We start from the raw sequence: 15651 nt of genomic DNA, 5'->3' as shown, positions 1-15651 counted from the left end.
CTTAGTGAGTCTGGGTCCCTGGTAATTGTATTTCAGCTGTTTACAGCATCCATTATTACCTGCAGAACTCCAGAGGCTTTGCATATTCATGCAGCCCCTACTTAATACCAAGACATTAAGTAATGATTTTACTATTACTGTATTTCATTTCAGTAACTAGCCCTTTTTATCATCATCTCTGCCAGATAGCTACTTGGCTGCAATCTGAATGATAAAAAGGGCCACTGCCTTAGAAGTGACACTATGTGGATAAATTTCCCTGGGAAATGCAGGTCTCTCGATCAGAATGGAGAGAGTTCCATGCTACACCTGAAAGAGATAATGGGCTGTCCATGGATTTACATTACGTCTAAAGAAAAATGAGAAGTAAATAAGTACAATATTCTGAAAGTGTGTGTGTGGGAGAAGTAACCAATCAGCTTAGCTATGCATGGCTGAAGTTCAGAAGAGATTTGGAATCCAAAATCACTGAGCAATGGTTGTTTTCAGATTACAAGTCAGAACATGATTTTTGGTTTTCAACAGCCAAACTCATTCACTATTTAATCACAGCCTGGGCAGCATGATGGTATTTAAAAACTGCCAGTCCAAACTGAAGCTAAGCAACTAAAGGCCTGAAGAGCATCCAAGTGTGTTTGATGGTCACAGATCGAATTCACTGCTTTCATTTAGTTTACATTCCTACTGTAGCAAACAGGTCAGATCAATGCAAACATATTTTAAATCACCCTGTAAGCCTTCTACAGGCAACCTCAAACCAAAGCTGTTTGTGGTTGTGGTTTTTTCTTCTTTGTCTGTTTTGTTTTGTTTTGTTTTTGTTGTTTTTTTTTTTTTGTTTGTTTGCTTGTTTGCTTGCTTGCTTGGTTTTTTTTTTCCCCTCAGAACTGTTAAATAGCTAGAGTTAGCTGAGCATATTGTTTACAACATAGGTGGTGGGAGCACACCACTGGGCAAGGAGCACTGGACTCCCTTTTGTAGCCACCTGCAGTAGCCCCACATCGGGTGTAGCCCAAAACCAAACCCTGCTGGGAGAACAGGCTATCATTGTTCGGTCACTCACAACTCTCCACTGCAGGCATCAGGACAGCAAAGTACTGAAAGCTACAGGAGGAACACTGCAGTAGAAAATACATCTTGGGATTATCACACTGCTTTTCATTTGATGCAATTCTTGTTTGTGAAAAATGCTGTGCAGGAGGATTTTACATATGTCATTATTCTTGTTCTTATTCTTAGTCTTATTCTTACAAGATGGCTTCCAGAGCTGCCACTCTCCATATTGGAATGGAAGTGAGAAACTTGTGCTTTGAGAAGACTCTTAAATTGGCTGTAGTACTTCCTGTCTGGCTTTCAGATATTCCCACCGCCTTAGGAAAATGCAACAGGAAAATTTAAGTATAGATGACAGGTATAAACCCTGTCTTTTCCAAAGTTACACGGATATCCATCAGAAAAGCTTGTCAAAACAGATTTTTTTAAGAGTGAACCCACAGTCAAAAGTCTGGGATGGGAAAATGGCAAATGCAGGATGTGGCTTGTAGGAAACAAGCTAGGTTCATCTGCGTAGGGAACTTCCAGGAGCTTGGTCAGGAGCATCCTGTTTCGATTTCTGAATTTGGATCATAGTGAAAGTTGAAGTGTCTTCTTGAATCATCACCAAAACATGAAGCAATGAGCATTTAGGCCCTCTACATAAAATTTCCCTCTATGTCATCACATTCATGCACAAACTTTACATCAATGCCTGTAGAGACACAAAAGGAAGTGAATCTCACTGACTGCAAAGGGAGCTAGCTGGCAAGCCCACAAAGCTCTGATATTTAAGAGCTTACAGTATCTATAAAATAGTTGAAGATTATAGACTTCATTAGCAAAATTGTACATTAATTCTAGCTGTGTGGCTGTTCTTAATTGGAAACTTTCTTCAGATGGGAACAAAAATAACAATAAGGATTACAAATGACTTTCCAAAGTCAGACAAACTTCAGCTGATTATCAGGAAACTCAGTGGTTCCATAGCCTGAATTTTGGCTCCTAGAGTATGATGAGAAGTTTATTTCAGAACACAAAACAGACCTTACCCAAGATAAAGGAAAAAAAAAAATCGTTGCATTAAGAGAGAACTGGAATACCTGATCTGACTGGAAATAAGCAGATTTTCCTATTTGGGAGTAGCATTGCCTTTAGCCTGAAAACAGTATCTTTGCATGCCTGAGCTGCAAGTAAGGGGGGTTTAGTTTCATTCTCCCACCCTGGTTTCCCTAGCAACCACACAGAGCAACTAATCAGTTTCTTCTCTACCCACCTACACGGAAGCTTTGAAAAATAGTAGAAAATTTTGATGGTATTTGGGAGAAACAGATTTCAGAAGTTCCTAGATTCCAACAGTCTGGAGACTGTGTGGCCTTGCCAAGTCAAGTCACGCACCTTTACGTGGTCCCCCAAGAACCAAAATACTGAATTTGGTCTGTCCAGCAGGTTCGTAGCAATGACAAATCTATTAACTGGTGACACAGCACGTGACTTAAGAACAGAGAGAAGATGGACTGAAGATGCTGTGGTATGGGCAACAGTATGAAATGCCAGCAGAAAAGATGAAGTTGAGGGAACAGTGGTGTGGCCAGATAACACCATGGGAAATCAGTCCTTATAGTTTTGCTTGTCACAAAATAAATTAACAAATGCAGTTCCCAGGAATATGTTATCTGCCTGCTTTAAGCAACCTGGTATAACTTTAAGAAAGGTACCTTTGCAGTTTTACTGGTTTGCTGAAATAAAGACCAGAGAAACCAAATATTCACTGGAAGTGGAATAACATGGTGAGACCCTGAAATGGGTTGGCCAGGGAGGTGGTTGAGGCCCCATCCCTGGGGGTCTTTAAGGCCAGGCTGGATGAGGCTCTAGACAGCCTGATCTAGTGGGAGGTGTCCCTGCTCATGGCAGAAGGGTTGGAACTGGGTGACCCTTGTGGTCCCTTCCAACCCTGACAGATTCTGATCTGTTTTGGCAGAGGACTTTGGAGCCCTGGTGGCTCAGTGGTTGGACTCGATGATCTTGGAGGTCCCTTCCAACCTAAATGATTCTATGATAACCAAGCAACTGTGTTCACTGTTTGATAGGGTTTCTACATGATGACAAGCCTTCATAGTAGTCCAAAATATGGCAGCATCAAACATCTGTACAAACACTTGCCAAAATGTTAGCAGTCCTCTATTAACCTCTTCTCCGAAACAAGTTTAAAGCCTATACGCTTTAAAGTCAAACTTACCTCCCAAGCTCCAATATCTATCTGGGACTCAGGGCTGTTTGCAGTCTCTACAACATTCTTCTAACACAGCCTGAACAACTCCACTTCTACAGGCTTCATATTCAACGTGGAGATGCCCTCCCCACAAAATTGGTTCTCCAGCTCAAACATCAACTATCCTCACCCTCTGTGGCCACTTCTTTCCACGATAACTCCACTATCCCACCAGGTAAGAGTTCTGCCATCCTGCAAATGCTGAAGAAAGCACTTGTCACAAATTAACCTTACTTTAAACCAAGATAAAAGGACCCAAAACCACCCCCCACCCCAGAATTAATTATTGCAGAAGAGCATATATAGTTCTGTATACATAATGCTTTTTTTAGACTCAGAAGAGTTCACTAATACATATCCTCTCTGTCCCAGAAAATGAAATCTTTCCCACATAATTTCTAAAGAAAGTTTTATGCAAAACCTACCTTCTATTCAAGAGAATACCAGCCAGTAAATACCACATATGATATTTCCAGCTGAAGATTAGAATGAAGGTAACCTCTGGTGTCAAAAACTAATCCATCATAAGACATCCATGGCAGAAAGTATTCTACTGTCTCCTGAAGAAGTTATGCTTCCATGCTTGAACATGAATGGAAAAAGCTTTACCTGGAGCAAGAGATCAGGAGGTCAGGTTGGCTGTAGTGCCTTTGTAAAGTATGTTTGCATTCCCATATGGTATGCATCAATAGATGAACATTTTTCACTAGAGTACACAATCAAAGCCAAGTGGTCAAAGTACACTCACTGATCTTTAGAAGATGTGGGTGAGGCAGAGACACACCTTGTGTTACCATGTCACCCGGCACTCCACAGCCGCTGCATGAGCTGTTGCTGTGTGAGACTTCAAGAACAAGTCTGTCACAGTCTTAACATTCTCTTTAGGAAATACCCTAAGTGGCAGGATTTTTGAATGTGTGATTTGCACTCATGCTGGTTTTGTGCAGAAACTAGTAGTTTGTAATCTCTGGCAAGAAAAAAAAAAAACAAAAAACCAAAACAACAACAACAACAACAACAACAAACCCATAAGTTTTCAATTTGTACTCTTTGGCTTAATGTGATCTCATGGTTTAACTCCATCCAGCAACTAAGCCCCATGCAGCTGCTGGCTCACTCCTTCCCCCCTCCAAGTGGGGAGAACAATTGAAAAGCAGAAGTAAAACTCATGGGTTGAGATAAGAACAGTGTAATAACTAAAATAATAACAATAACAATAATAGTGAAAAGGAATATAATAAAAAAACTGAACAAGAACAGACAAGTGATGCACAATGCAGTTGCTCACCACCTGCTGACCGACACTGAGCAACGATCCAGCCCCTGCAGCCAGCTCGCCCAGTTTATAGGCCAAACAGGCTGTTCTGTGATATGGAGTATCCCACTGGCTAGTTCAGGTCGGCTGTCCTGGCCATGTTCCCTCCCAGCTTCTCGTGCACCTGCACACCAGCTAAACTTCAGAAACTGAAAAATCCTTAACTTAGGATACGTGCTACTGAGCCACAACCAAACCAGCACCATGTCATCAGCATCATTCTCACACTAAATCCAAACCATGGCACTGTACCGGCTACTAGAAAGAAAATTTACTCTATCCCAGACAAAACCAGGACAATATCTGCCCCTTATTCTACACCATTTACATCATGCCCCACATTTTTCAGTACACTCCACTTACCACCACCGGACCTGCTTCTCAGTGTATACACACAGATGCTGTGCTCTTGAGCCCAGGCTTTTATGAGGTTGTTTCAGAAGTGAGTCCCACTGTCTAACTCAGCTCTTTCAGAAGTGCTGTCTTGCCACAAGACTTGGTTTTCAAGGTTCAGGATGGTGTTTTAAGTGTGGCATGGGACACTGGATATGTTTGGAGGCATCCAGTGGTCACTTCCATGATTATAAGCACATGGCACTTGCCCTGGCCGTAGAACCATAAAATAATTTCATCTGGAAAAGACCATTAAGATTGCTGATTCCAACTATTAACCTAGCACTGACAGCCAAACACTAAACCAGGTCCCTAGGCACCTCATCTACATGCTTTTTAAATACCTCCAGGGAGATGACAACTCCACCACTGCCCTGTTCCTCTGCTTAACAGCCCCTTCAGTGAAGAAGTTTTTCCTAATATCCAACCTAAACCTCCCCTGGTGCAACTTGAGGCCATTTCCTCTTCCCCTATCACTTGTTCCTTGGAAGAAGAGACTGACCCCCACCTCACTACCATCTCCTGTCAGGGAGCTGTAGAGAGCGATAAAATCTCCCGAGCCTCCTTTTCTCCCGGCTAAACAACCCCAGCTCACTCAGCTGCTCCTCAGAACCTCAGTGTTTTTCTTGTAGTGGAGGATCCAAAACTGAACCCAGCATACAAGGTACGGCCTCACCAGAGCTGAGTACAGAGGGATGATCCCCACCCTAGTCCTGCTGGCTACACTGTTTCTGATACAGGCCAGGATGCCATTGGCCTTCTTGGCCAGCTGGGCACACTGCTGGCTCATGTTCAGCTCGCTGTTGATCAACACCCCCAGGTCCTTTTCTACTGAGCAGATGTACAGGCACTCCTCCCCAGGCCTGCAGCGTTGCATGGGGTGGTTGTGACCTGCATGCAGGGCCAGGCACTTGGCCTTGTTGGACCTGAGTCTATCGATCCAGCCTGCCCAGGTCCCTCTGTAGAGCATTCCTACTCTCAAGCATATCTGTGTTCCCACCCAGCTTTTTATCATCCACAGACTTAATGAGGGTGCTCTCCATCCCCTCATCCAGATCACTGATAAAGATATTGAACAGAACTGGCCCGAATACTGAGCCCTGAGGAACACCCCTTGCAACCAGCTGCCAACTGAGTTATATTCCATTCATCACGCTCTTGAGGACCGGCCATCCAGCCAGTCCTTCACCCAGCAAGAAGCAGGCTTTTCCAAGCCATGCACAGCCAGTTTCTCCAAGAGGAGGCTGTGGGAAATGATGTCAAAGGCTTTATTGAAGTCCAGGTAGACAATATCCCCAGCCTTTCCCTCATTTGCTAACCTGTCAGCTCCTGGCGGAGCTTTCCGCCCCTCTGGCAATTCCCTACCAAGGGAATTATATTTCAGCCATTGTCCTCCATAACACAGAGGCTTTCACCGCTTGGCTTGCTTGATTGCAGCACATTTCACATCCATCCATAACTTGCGTGACAGTGTCCATGGTCAAGTCCAAGCCCCCATCACAAGCCCATTTACATGTTGCATTTCTTCTGTGATGTCCTGAGGTGTCATGGGCCCACCAAGCAATAACTAACTCACCCTTATGTGTCCAGTCCAGATCCACATAAGCCACTTTAACCTTAGCACCCTGATCCACCCACTGGTTGATGTTCTTCAGTGGCCTGACTCCTGGGTACATGTGCATCTAGGCAATGTACTTTTACAACCACCTTCTCTTGCCCAGCACAAATATCTCGCCACAAAGCAAAGGAAAATAACAAAACAAACAAAAAAATACCAGAAGGGAAATAAAATCCAAGAAGAGAGAAGTGATGCACAATGCAATCGCTCACCACTCACTGACCGCTGCCTGAGCAGCAATCAGCACCTCCCAGCCAGCTTCCCCCAGTTTAAATACCAAGCAGGATGTTCTGTGATATAGAGTATCCTATTGGCTAGTTCAGCTCAGCTGTGCTGGCCAGGCTCCCTCTTAGCCTCTAGTGTACCTTGCTGGCAGAGCACAGGGAGCTGGAAAGTCGTTAACTTACAGTGCTACAGAGCCACAACCAAACCAGCACTGTGTCATCAGCACCATGCTCACTCCAAAGCCAAACCACAGCACTGTACCAGCTACTAGGAAGGAAACCGTCCCAGACGAAACCAGGACATGTGACCACCCCCAGGTCCATGCTCAATACACATTTGTTCCAAGAAACACCCCCCTGTACCTATTTAAAGAAGTTGCTTGGTTTAACATTGTAAGAACAATGTTGCCCCTCACTGCTCTCTACAACTACCTAAAAGGAGGTTGTAGTGGGGCGGGTGTTGGTCTCTTCTCACAAATTACTGAGGATAGGCTAAAAGGAAATTGCCTCATGTTGCTCCATGGGAGGTTTCAATTGGTTATTAGGAAGAATTTCTTCATTGAGAGAGGGTTTAAGACACCAGAATGGGCTGCCCAGGGAGGTGGTGGAGTCACCATCTCTGGAGGTGTTTCAAAAAAACAAGTAGATGTAGCACTTGAGGCTGTGGTCTACTGGTTAAGGACACACTGGGATGAAGGTCATATTTCCATGATCCTAGAGGTCCTTTCTGACCATAGCGATTCTATTGCTAAGGCTGAAATAAGCAGCAATTAATTAACCCTTAAATACTGACATTCAGCAGACTCTACAGATCACCTTAGTAGCCTTCCATCATCATCCTGCTACACTGCACTGAACCTTCTTCTTTCCTGAGCTGATGGCACCTTTCCATTAAGTATAACCAGGTCAGAACTGCACAGCTTCCTTCCCCTGACAGCCTGTAAGAGCCCAGCACATAGCCAGAAAAGCCTCGTCACTGCAGGTTGTCGAGTTCGCTATGATCTAAAGCAGCATTTGAAAAATACAACCTTAAACATACATTCTCATTTCAGCACAACAATGTCAAAGTATATTTTATTGACAGTCTCCAAATAGCCTATTAGATAGAAATGACAGTATTAAAAAAAAACCAAACCAACTGTAAAGCTCCTAGCTTGCATTCAGTGTAGAAACTTAGAGGTATAAACAGAAGCCTTGAGTGAAAATATTAAGTACATTTCCAATCGCACAGTGCAGAAAAACAGTAACAATGGTATTTATTCAACATTAGAAGTGTTCTCATTTTCAATTCCATATATGCTTTTCTATATAAACTTCTGATAACTTATGTACAAATAAGATGTCCAACATCTGTTCTTTAATATAAATATGTAATCTTCATGACTGAAACATTACAACAGCTTGACCAAAAGTATAGAAAAATCCATTTAATTTTTTTTTCTAATGGCAGTGTTTTTAAAAAAAAACAACTTTGAACCCAAATGACCTTAGAATGATAAGTATTTCTTCATCACAAAAATGCATTGCTCGTTCAACATGCAAAGTATTATTGCAGAGATGAGTCACCTGAACTACACTAATGGAGTCTGAAGGACAAGTGCTGGACAGCCCATTCTAGCATGTGCTGGCTGTAAGACCGTAGGTATCACAAAAGAAAGCGTAAATACTAGTGTATTTTTAAATAAAACCAAAAACTCAAGTATTGTCTTTGCACTATGAAGACTTAAGGCAATCAGGAGTAAGGAAGCTTCAGTTTGGCATAGCTGCATTGAGCACTCCCCATTAATACATTTATTTTAACACATTCAGTTTTTACAGGGCTGCTAATAAATATTTGCTATACATGAAGACAACTCAGTGTGATTAACCAGTAACCCGGTTTAATATCCCCAAGTACACTGAGCTGATCCAACTGAAGCAACAGTTTGTCCACCAGATTAAGTTTTCCAGCATGGATTTTTAAATTAGGAGAAGAGAGAAAATATTCAATGTGTACATTCTTGGTGTAACAGATTTTATATCTTGCATGCATTCTTGGGGTATTCTAGAATTTATGGGTTCAAAATAGATTTGACAGACAAATAATATTCAGCTTTACAAAGGACTATTATTTGCAGTAAAAATACTTTATATATAAACATACACACAGTAGATCAAAGTCAACAGGCATTTCTTTATGGCTTTTTTCACTGAGGTACTGTTACAGCATCCAGCAACAGGATGCAAGTGCTCGTATGGTGTGAGTGCCACGTTCATAAGCTGTACCACCAGCTCATGGCAAGTGGCAACAGGCTGCAAATCCAGCTCTGCTGCAGGATCACAGAAAGTGTTCCCTCCCATGCAGAGGGTCTCAGTGCAAGCTACAGAAAGCCTCAAAAGGCAACTGGCATAAGTGGGGAAAGTCAAAATCAGAGTCTTAATCTAGCAAAAGGAGAAAAAAATACTCAAAGCAAATCAGAATGTCAGTCAAGCTGTTTCTTACAGTTAACAGCAAACATCTGGGACTTCAAATTCCAAGGCAGCAATGGCACATAGCACAGCAGCCACACAAGAACACATGAAATGTGTAGTTCAGCTCTTGCATCTAATCCTTAAGCCAAATGCATGCACAGGCTTAGAGCAGCTAAGCTGCTACTATACTACCACACAAGGTGATGTGCTGCAAGCCAAAGATGAATGCTGTTAGAAAAGATGAGTTTGGCAAGCACAGGACTTCAGCTGATGCCACAATAGACAGAAAACTCCTGGTATCCCCAAGGTTATTCCTCAGCTGTAAAAAGCTTATTTGTGACTGCAGGTAGTTGCACTTTCCCTGTTTATTTTACATGAGGGGGAAATACAGATGTATTATGTTCCTAGTCACAACACTACCAATCCTAGTACTCTTCACATAAGGGGAAGAGGCTTTACGTTAAGATAGTGATTGTTGCTGTTTGTATTTAGTCTTCCACCTTTACATCAGCAAATAATGCTGTTTTGTTGGTTTTCTTTTTTGAAACAAAGTGGCCATACAGCTACTCCACCCTAGTTTTCTTATTACACCTATGCTAAAAAAGTGTTTCTGCAATAAAAACTGTTAGAGTAAAATGGAAGTTTAAAATATGCTCAGTTAATCATGTCAATCAGTTCCTTCCAAACAAGGCTTTTCTCCTAACCCCACAAACCTATTCAACAGGCTGCAGATGCTTGAGTGAATTTTTTATATGAGAATACAGCACAACATTTTAAACCCAGAGCTTAGCTACACACAGTCCCTATGTTAATTTACATACACTATGGCATATCATCACTTAGATCAACAAATTCATCATCCCTCTTGACCAAGTCATCTTCATCTTCCAAGTCTTTCCAGGTGCTTGTGGGTAAGGATGGTTTAACTGACTGTCTCTGAAGCAAAGCAAATGGAAACAAGGATGACAAACGGGCAGAATTTCTCAGCATTGGAACAGAATGTACATCTCCAGAAACAGCTTGACTATGTTCTTCATCCATTTTCACCTGCAAGCTTTGCACTTCCTCCATCAAGTCCAGGATCTTGGCAGCTGTAGCTATTGTCCCACCACCGTGAAGCTGGGCTTCAGGAATCCACCGTAAGTAACGCTGTGCCCAGACATTGATTTCAGGGCCGTCGATGCGAGGCAACAGGAGACCGTGGTAGTCAACAGGTTTACCATGCCAGCTGTCATAAAATTCCCTGAAGCTATTAGGAGGCTCATCTGAAGAATTTATGAACTTGCCAATTCTTTTACCCAGAATGTTTTTAATTAAATGATCCGTTTCCTCCCTGAAAAATCCCCTCTTCGTGGAAGATTTTGTTTGTGTCAATGGCAAAGACAGTTGCCGCTGATGCTTTAAGAGGAAAGAAAAGAAAAACATACTGAGACAAATATTAATGGGACTTTAGAAAACACATTAAGAGGAAGAAAAACTTCCTCCTCTGAATAACTTCTGTTCAGAAAATATTTAAAAGCAACAGTTACTTACACACTGCTTTGCTACATAGTCTATAACTGTTACTCTTCAATGGCTAATACACCAAATACTTCACACAGCACATCTAGTATTTTCAGATACCTTCCCTGCACTGCAACTATAGCAATAGAGTAACACTGAATAAAGCATTTTGCCTTGAAAAAGGAGAATTCTTTGCAAACATTCAAGTATTACAGACTGCCACATGTAGTTTAAGCTAGCCACACAAATCAAAGAGTACTTGATTTACAAGCCTTTATCCAGTGGTTCCTCACTGCATAGAGGTTCTCTGATTAACATCAATACAGACAGTTTCTCTCTTGAGAATGCTTTGTACAGAACAGAATTTAACCAACAGGGATATTACAACTGTAAAAGGCTATTCCAATCAAACTTCACTTAACACATTTGTGCTGCTTTCCAGTAATGAGATGGTCCACCCAAAACACTCCATATACCCTAGACAATTTTTGTTGGTGGTCGACCCCTTAACAGTCTGCGTGCACCCACGAGCTCCAAATTCAAAGACTGGGAGGCAATAAACTTGCTATGTATTTCACTTCAAACTTCACACTCCATAGAACAAACACTCACTTAAGATCCAGGTGAGTTGCAATGACATGTTTTAAGTCCCATGAGTTATGACTACATTTGCATAAGAAGAAAAAACCCACTAGTTCATGGCTACACACAGTAACTGTTTTACAGTGATTTGAAACTGAGGTGGGTGCAAGCTGTACTCTTAAGATCCAGGTGAGTCTGAGGTATACGTGTATTTTGTCAATTAAAAACTTTGCACCAACGCTTCCACTGTGAGAACAACTCAAGTATGAGTTGTGCAAAATACTTATAATTTTAAAAAACAGTAGTTAAGCAGCACATATCTTACTTTGAATCGTGTAGTTTTCCGTTGACCTTTATCTGGTTTTGGCTTCTCTGCATAAAGAGGGTTGTTCAGGAAAGCCTGGGCCTTGGGGTCAAACTGCACAGACCAGTCCCACACAGTAAGAAATCTGAAAGGACCACTTTGTGTCTTGAGGCTTTCACCACTCTGCCAAAACAAACAGGTCACAATTAATACTGCTAGAAAGGAATTCTGACCACGTCAAGGTGAAATTAAGAAACTGGCTTTTCACAGAAGAGGCCACAGAGCTGCAGCAACACTCATGATTTTATATATTCAATAGCTTAGCAACTGAGTGCAAGACACAAAGGCTATCTATGTATTATTCCATGACTTCAGACAGTAAGTCATTTCAACAGTACAATAGACAGGACCAAGAACGCCTTTCACATTAGAAATCTAAGGATAAAATAATTTTGAAAATTGGGCAGGAGATTAGACACTTAAATTCTTCAGACACAGGGGCATATTAGGATTGTGGAATAAATCTCTTTAAACTTCTAAAGTTAACTGCAGTTATGCAGTGCTTCCAGTTTAAGTCTTATTATCAACACTATTTATCTGCAAGACAGTGATTTTTCACTTTTCTTTTTAGTCTCTGTGCAGCCTTGCAGAGGATACTCCCATTGCTCCCAACCTCTGGGCTAGAGAAAAACATGAGCTAAATGTAAACCAACATTCAGAGAATGTTGACTTTGGAATACATCAGAATATACTAGACAAGAATTTTGTAGAAAACTTATTCTGCAGGACAGCAGGGTATTCCTCTTAAGGGTAGTCCTTAGGTTAAAGAGCTCCATTTTCACTGAAAAACAATAAACATGAACCTATAGCCACACATTAGAAGTAATATATTCATAAGTTATTTTTCTTTTGTCATAATAAACTCTGTAGTCCCGAACTTGACACCTTAGGCCCAAAGCTCCACCCTTCAAAGAACTACCCTTCAAAAAAGTATGGAAAAATGTGCTGCTAGAGAACTATCTTCTTTGAGTGTTCCTTGCTTGTTGCTCAAGCCTGTTCTCCAACAGGTCATTTTTGCATCCACAACATAACAACCCCTTACCGTACTAGTGTCTTTTTGGTGTTGTGAGTTGAAGAAGAAAGTGCTAAAAATTGGCACATAGAGGCTGTCTGACAAGACAGTTAAGTAAGTTTCTGTGAACTCAAATGCTGGAGGATATTGCTGTACCAACTGCCAAACACAATTTAGCAGGAGCAGAAAAACAGGAGCCTAGGTAAAGAAAACTCTGGATTAGGTTCAGGAAAAAACATATGTTCCACCATGTAGATTATTTTATAGTATTTAGCATCTCCAAATACAAATCTAGAGGAAAGTGATCTTTAACTATGAAACTGCTGTATGTAACTTTGGCTGAACTCTGAAGCATCACCTGAGCTACCCTTGGCCAGCTGTTAACAGAAGAGATGGAACACCTATTGCGAATTCACTCCCATTTGCACATTAACTTGTAAAGAAAGGTGCTGCTATGCAGCCTTCTAAAGCTGGCAAAGCAAAACTAGCTTATAGCAATTCTTTATCAGGACTAGTCACTTTACACTTAGGATTTCTATTCTGCATAGCAATCTGACCTATTCTCAAAAAATAAGCAAAAATTGAGAGGTGAGATTGCCACATTTAACAAGACAGTTAAAAGTTAAACTCTAGATGTGACAAGAATAGGCAAATTCACGTGAGTTATTTCTATGGACACTACCACCATTTGACAGAGTTAAATGAGGTGCATGTCTTTCAAATGACTCCAACACTGAAAGGGAAATTCTACATTTGTTGTATTTAGTTATCAAGACATTGCTGAACTCTGAACAGCAAAAACAGTCATACCATACAAACCATCAACCCACAAAACAAAACATAAAATTGAGTAATTGGAACCTCTGGATTTACACCTATACCCCTCCTTATGATAAGTAAACTATTAAACAGTAAGTAGGGAAAACAAAAATCTCACTTCTTCTTTGTCACTTTTACGTAAGTGGTTACAACGATCCAGAAAGCTATGTCCTCCAATTACCCACTCCTTCTGAATAAGGCTCTGAAATCCTGACTTTGTTCTGCTGTATGAATCCATCATCACTTGAACCAGACTAGAGATGACACAGCACAGATCAGTAGCACTCTCTTCTACAGAAAACAGAAAACACATTGTCTACTAAGCCATTCCTAAAAACTTTGGCTAAGAAAGCAAAGTATTCCTAGTTTCACATAAGCAAAATTGTATTTCAAGATCAGAGAAGCACATGATTTCTTACAAGCGTTAAACCATCATGGAGAAGTTAATCCACATTTCTAGTACTTTCCTTTGTAAAAATGTAAGGTTTCCTGCACACTTATAATAGAATAATACTCTGATAATAAAATCTGCAAGACCTGAGCTTTTACCACTCTTAACTTTGATGCCTATGCCCTTCAGCCTCCCAGAATGCACACACTGCCCCCTCCTGCCCTGTGCTGCCCAGGCCAGCTACCTGCCCTTCCCCTCACTATCCTGCATGCACCTTTTCACAACGTGTGAAGTTGCTTCCTCATGCAACACACATTCTTCACCCTCTGGATGCCTTCTAGAAACTTCTCTTCCCCATGCCAGTTTCTCAAATTGCAGTGTGTGGAAGAAAAACAAGTAAGATTGCTAATACAAAACCAGCTTAATGGTTAACAATGAGTTTGGTTCTCCATATGATTACCCAACCTAGGAAAACACAGACCTCAATATATATACAATAAGCATATTCCTTCACATGTTTTTAATACAGACTGAATTCTATGTGGTCTCCATCTAGAACACAAAAATGTCCTTTTACAAAGTTTTCGTGCTCCATATTATTTGTGTAGGTGTGCCCACCTTCCCTAAAATTAGAGCAAAACATCTTGGAGAGCTTTAATAAAATATGTTAGGAAACAGGAATGCATAAACAAGAGGTAGTATGACTCTCCTGTCAATTTATCAGCATCTTTCTCATTCACAACGTATTTGTTTTAGCCAGGAACTAGACTTAGCATGTTTTTTTAACTACTGAAAGCATTTCTAGTAGTGTGAGAAACTTACATGTCTGCTACTTTGAATACTCTATGATTTCTACCAGCCTCTACCATAATTATGAAATTACAGCTTAAGCTACAGCTAAAGATATTCAAAAAAGATGTAAAAAAACCCTATACGATAATCTCATTAAATTCTTACCTATAAGGAGGACATTTGTTTGCTGTCTTTCCAGACACTCAACAACTTCTATTGCTTTCTTCAAGACTCGCCTGTTGTGGTACAGGAAAAGATAAGTGAACATTTTAATAGAACTTTTACAATTCAGTTTCTTACATTTGTTTTCCCTAAAAGGGGTTAGAATGTTGTACTACTTAAACATTACTAGTCCTTTAAAACAGCAAAACCCATGCTCCTCACTTCTGTTTAGCCTAAAGAACAAACTCTAAATCTTTATTTTAATCTTTATTTTGTCATTGGTTATGCATTTCCAGTTACCTTTATACACTTGTAATAATACTTTATTCTAGATTAATAGCAGCCATCACTCACACATTAAAATATTACAATTGCTAAGGGCCAGAACTTTATGCTGGAAAGCATCAACATCAACACATTTGTGTTCTAATCTAGTACATTTCCACCATAACCTGGCTTTAAGAGGCAGAGGGAAGGATCAGCAATCAGATCTTGTAAACATACAGACAAAATTTAGTCAGAGATTATCGTTACACAAGAAAGACTGATTGGAATTAAAGATCACATAAAACCAGATGTAATGTTGGTGGCCTCCAGACCTAACTCTTAATGAAGTTTGGTTATTTTCAGAAGTTTGCACTCAAGATTCTCACCACTGCTTAGCTCACTAACACAAACTATCAGTTTATTTCCTAAGTGTGGAGTTGTCAGGTTTTGTTCTAGC

The 15651-nt window shown here is 40.8% G+C and overlaps 1 protein-coding gene across 1 annotated transcript in view; it reads right to left on the bottom strand.

Moving 5' to 3' along the window:
* Positions 1-10004: 10004 nt before the first annotated feature.
* MTMR12 (myotubularin related protein 12) overlaps positions 10005-15651 on the bottom strand; it is a gene marked incomplete at its 5' end in the record, with an annotated part of 23126 nt that continues 17479 nt past the window's right edge. Inside the window, 5 exons of the mRNA XM_008942603.1 lie at positions 10005-10700; positions 11713-11874; positions 12794-12961; positions 13701-13873; positions 14931-15001. Of these exons, the coding sequence (XP_008940851.1) occupies positions 10125-10700; positions 11713-11874; positions 12794-12961; positions 13701-13873; positions 14931-15001 (1150 nt within the window). The remainder of the gene's footprint in view (positions 10701-11712; positions 11875-12793; positions 12962-13700; positions 13874-14930; positions 15002-15651) is intronic.

Source organism: Merops nubicus, unplaced genomic scaffold (assembly GCF_000691845.1).
Source record: "Merops nubicus isolate BGI_N331 unplaced genomic scaffold, ASM69184v1 scaffold13586, whole genome shotgun sequence".
In the NCBI taxonomy this organism is placed as follows: domain Eukaryota; kingdom Metazoa; phylum Chordata; class Aves; order Coraciiformes; family Meropidae; genus Merops; species Merops nubicus.
Note: the sequence above shows the minus strand (reverse complement) of the source record. Positions and strands in the feature narration are given on the sequence as shown.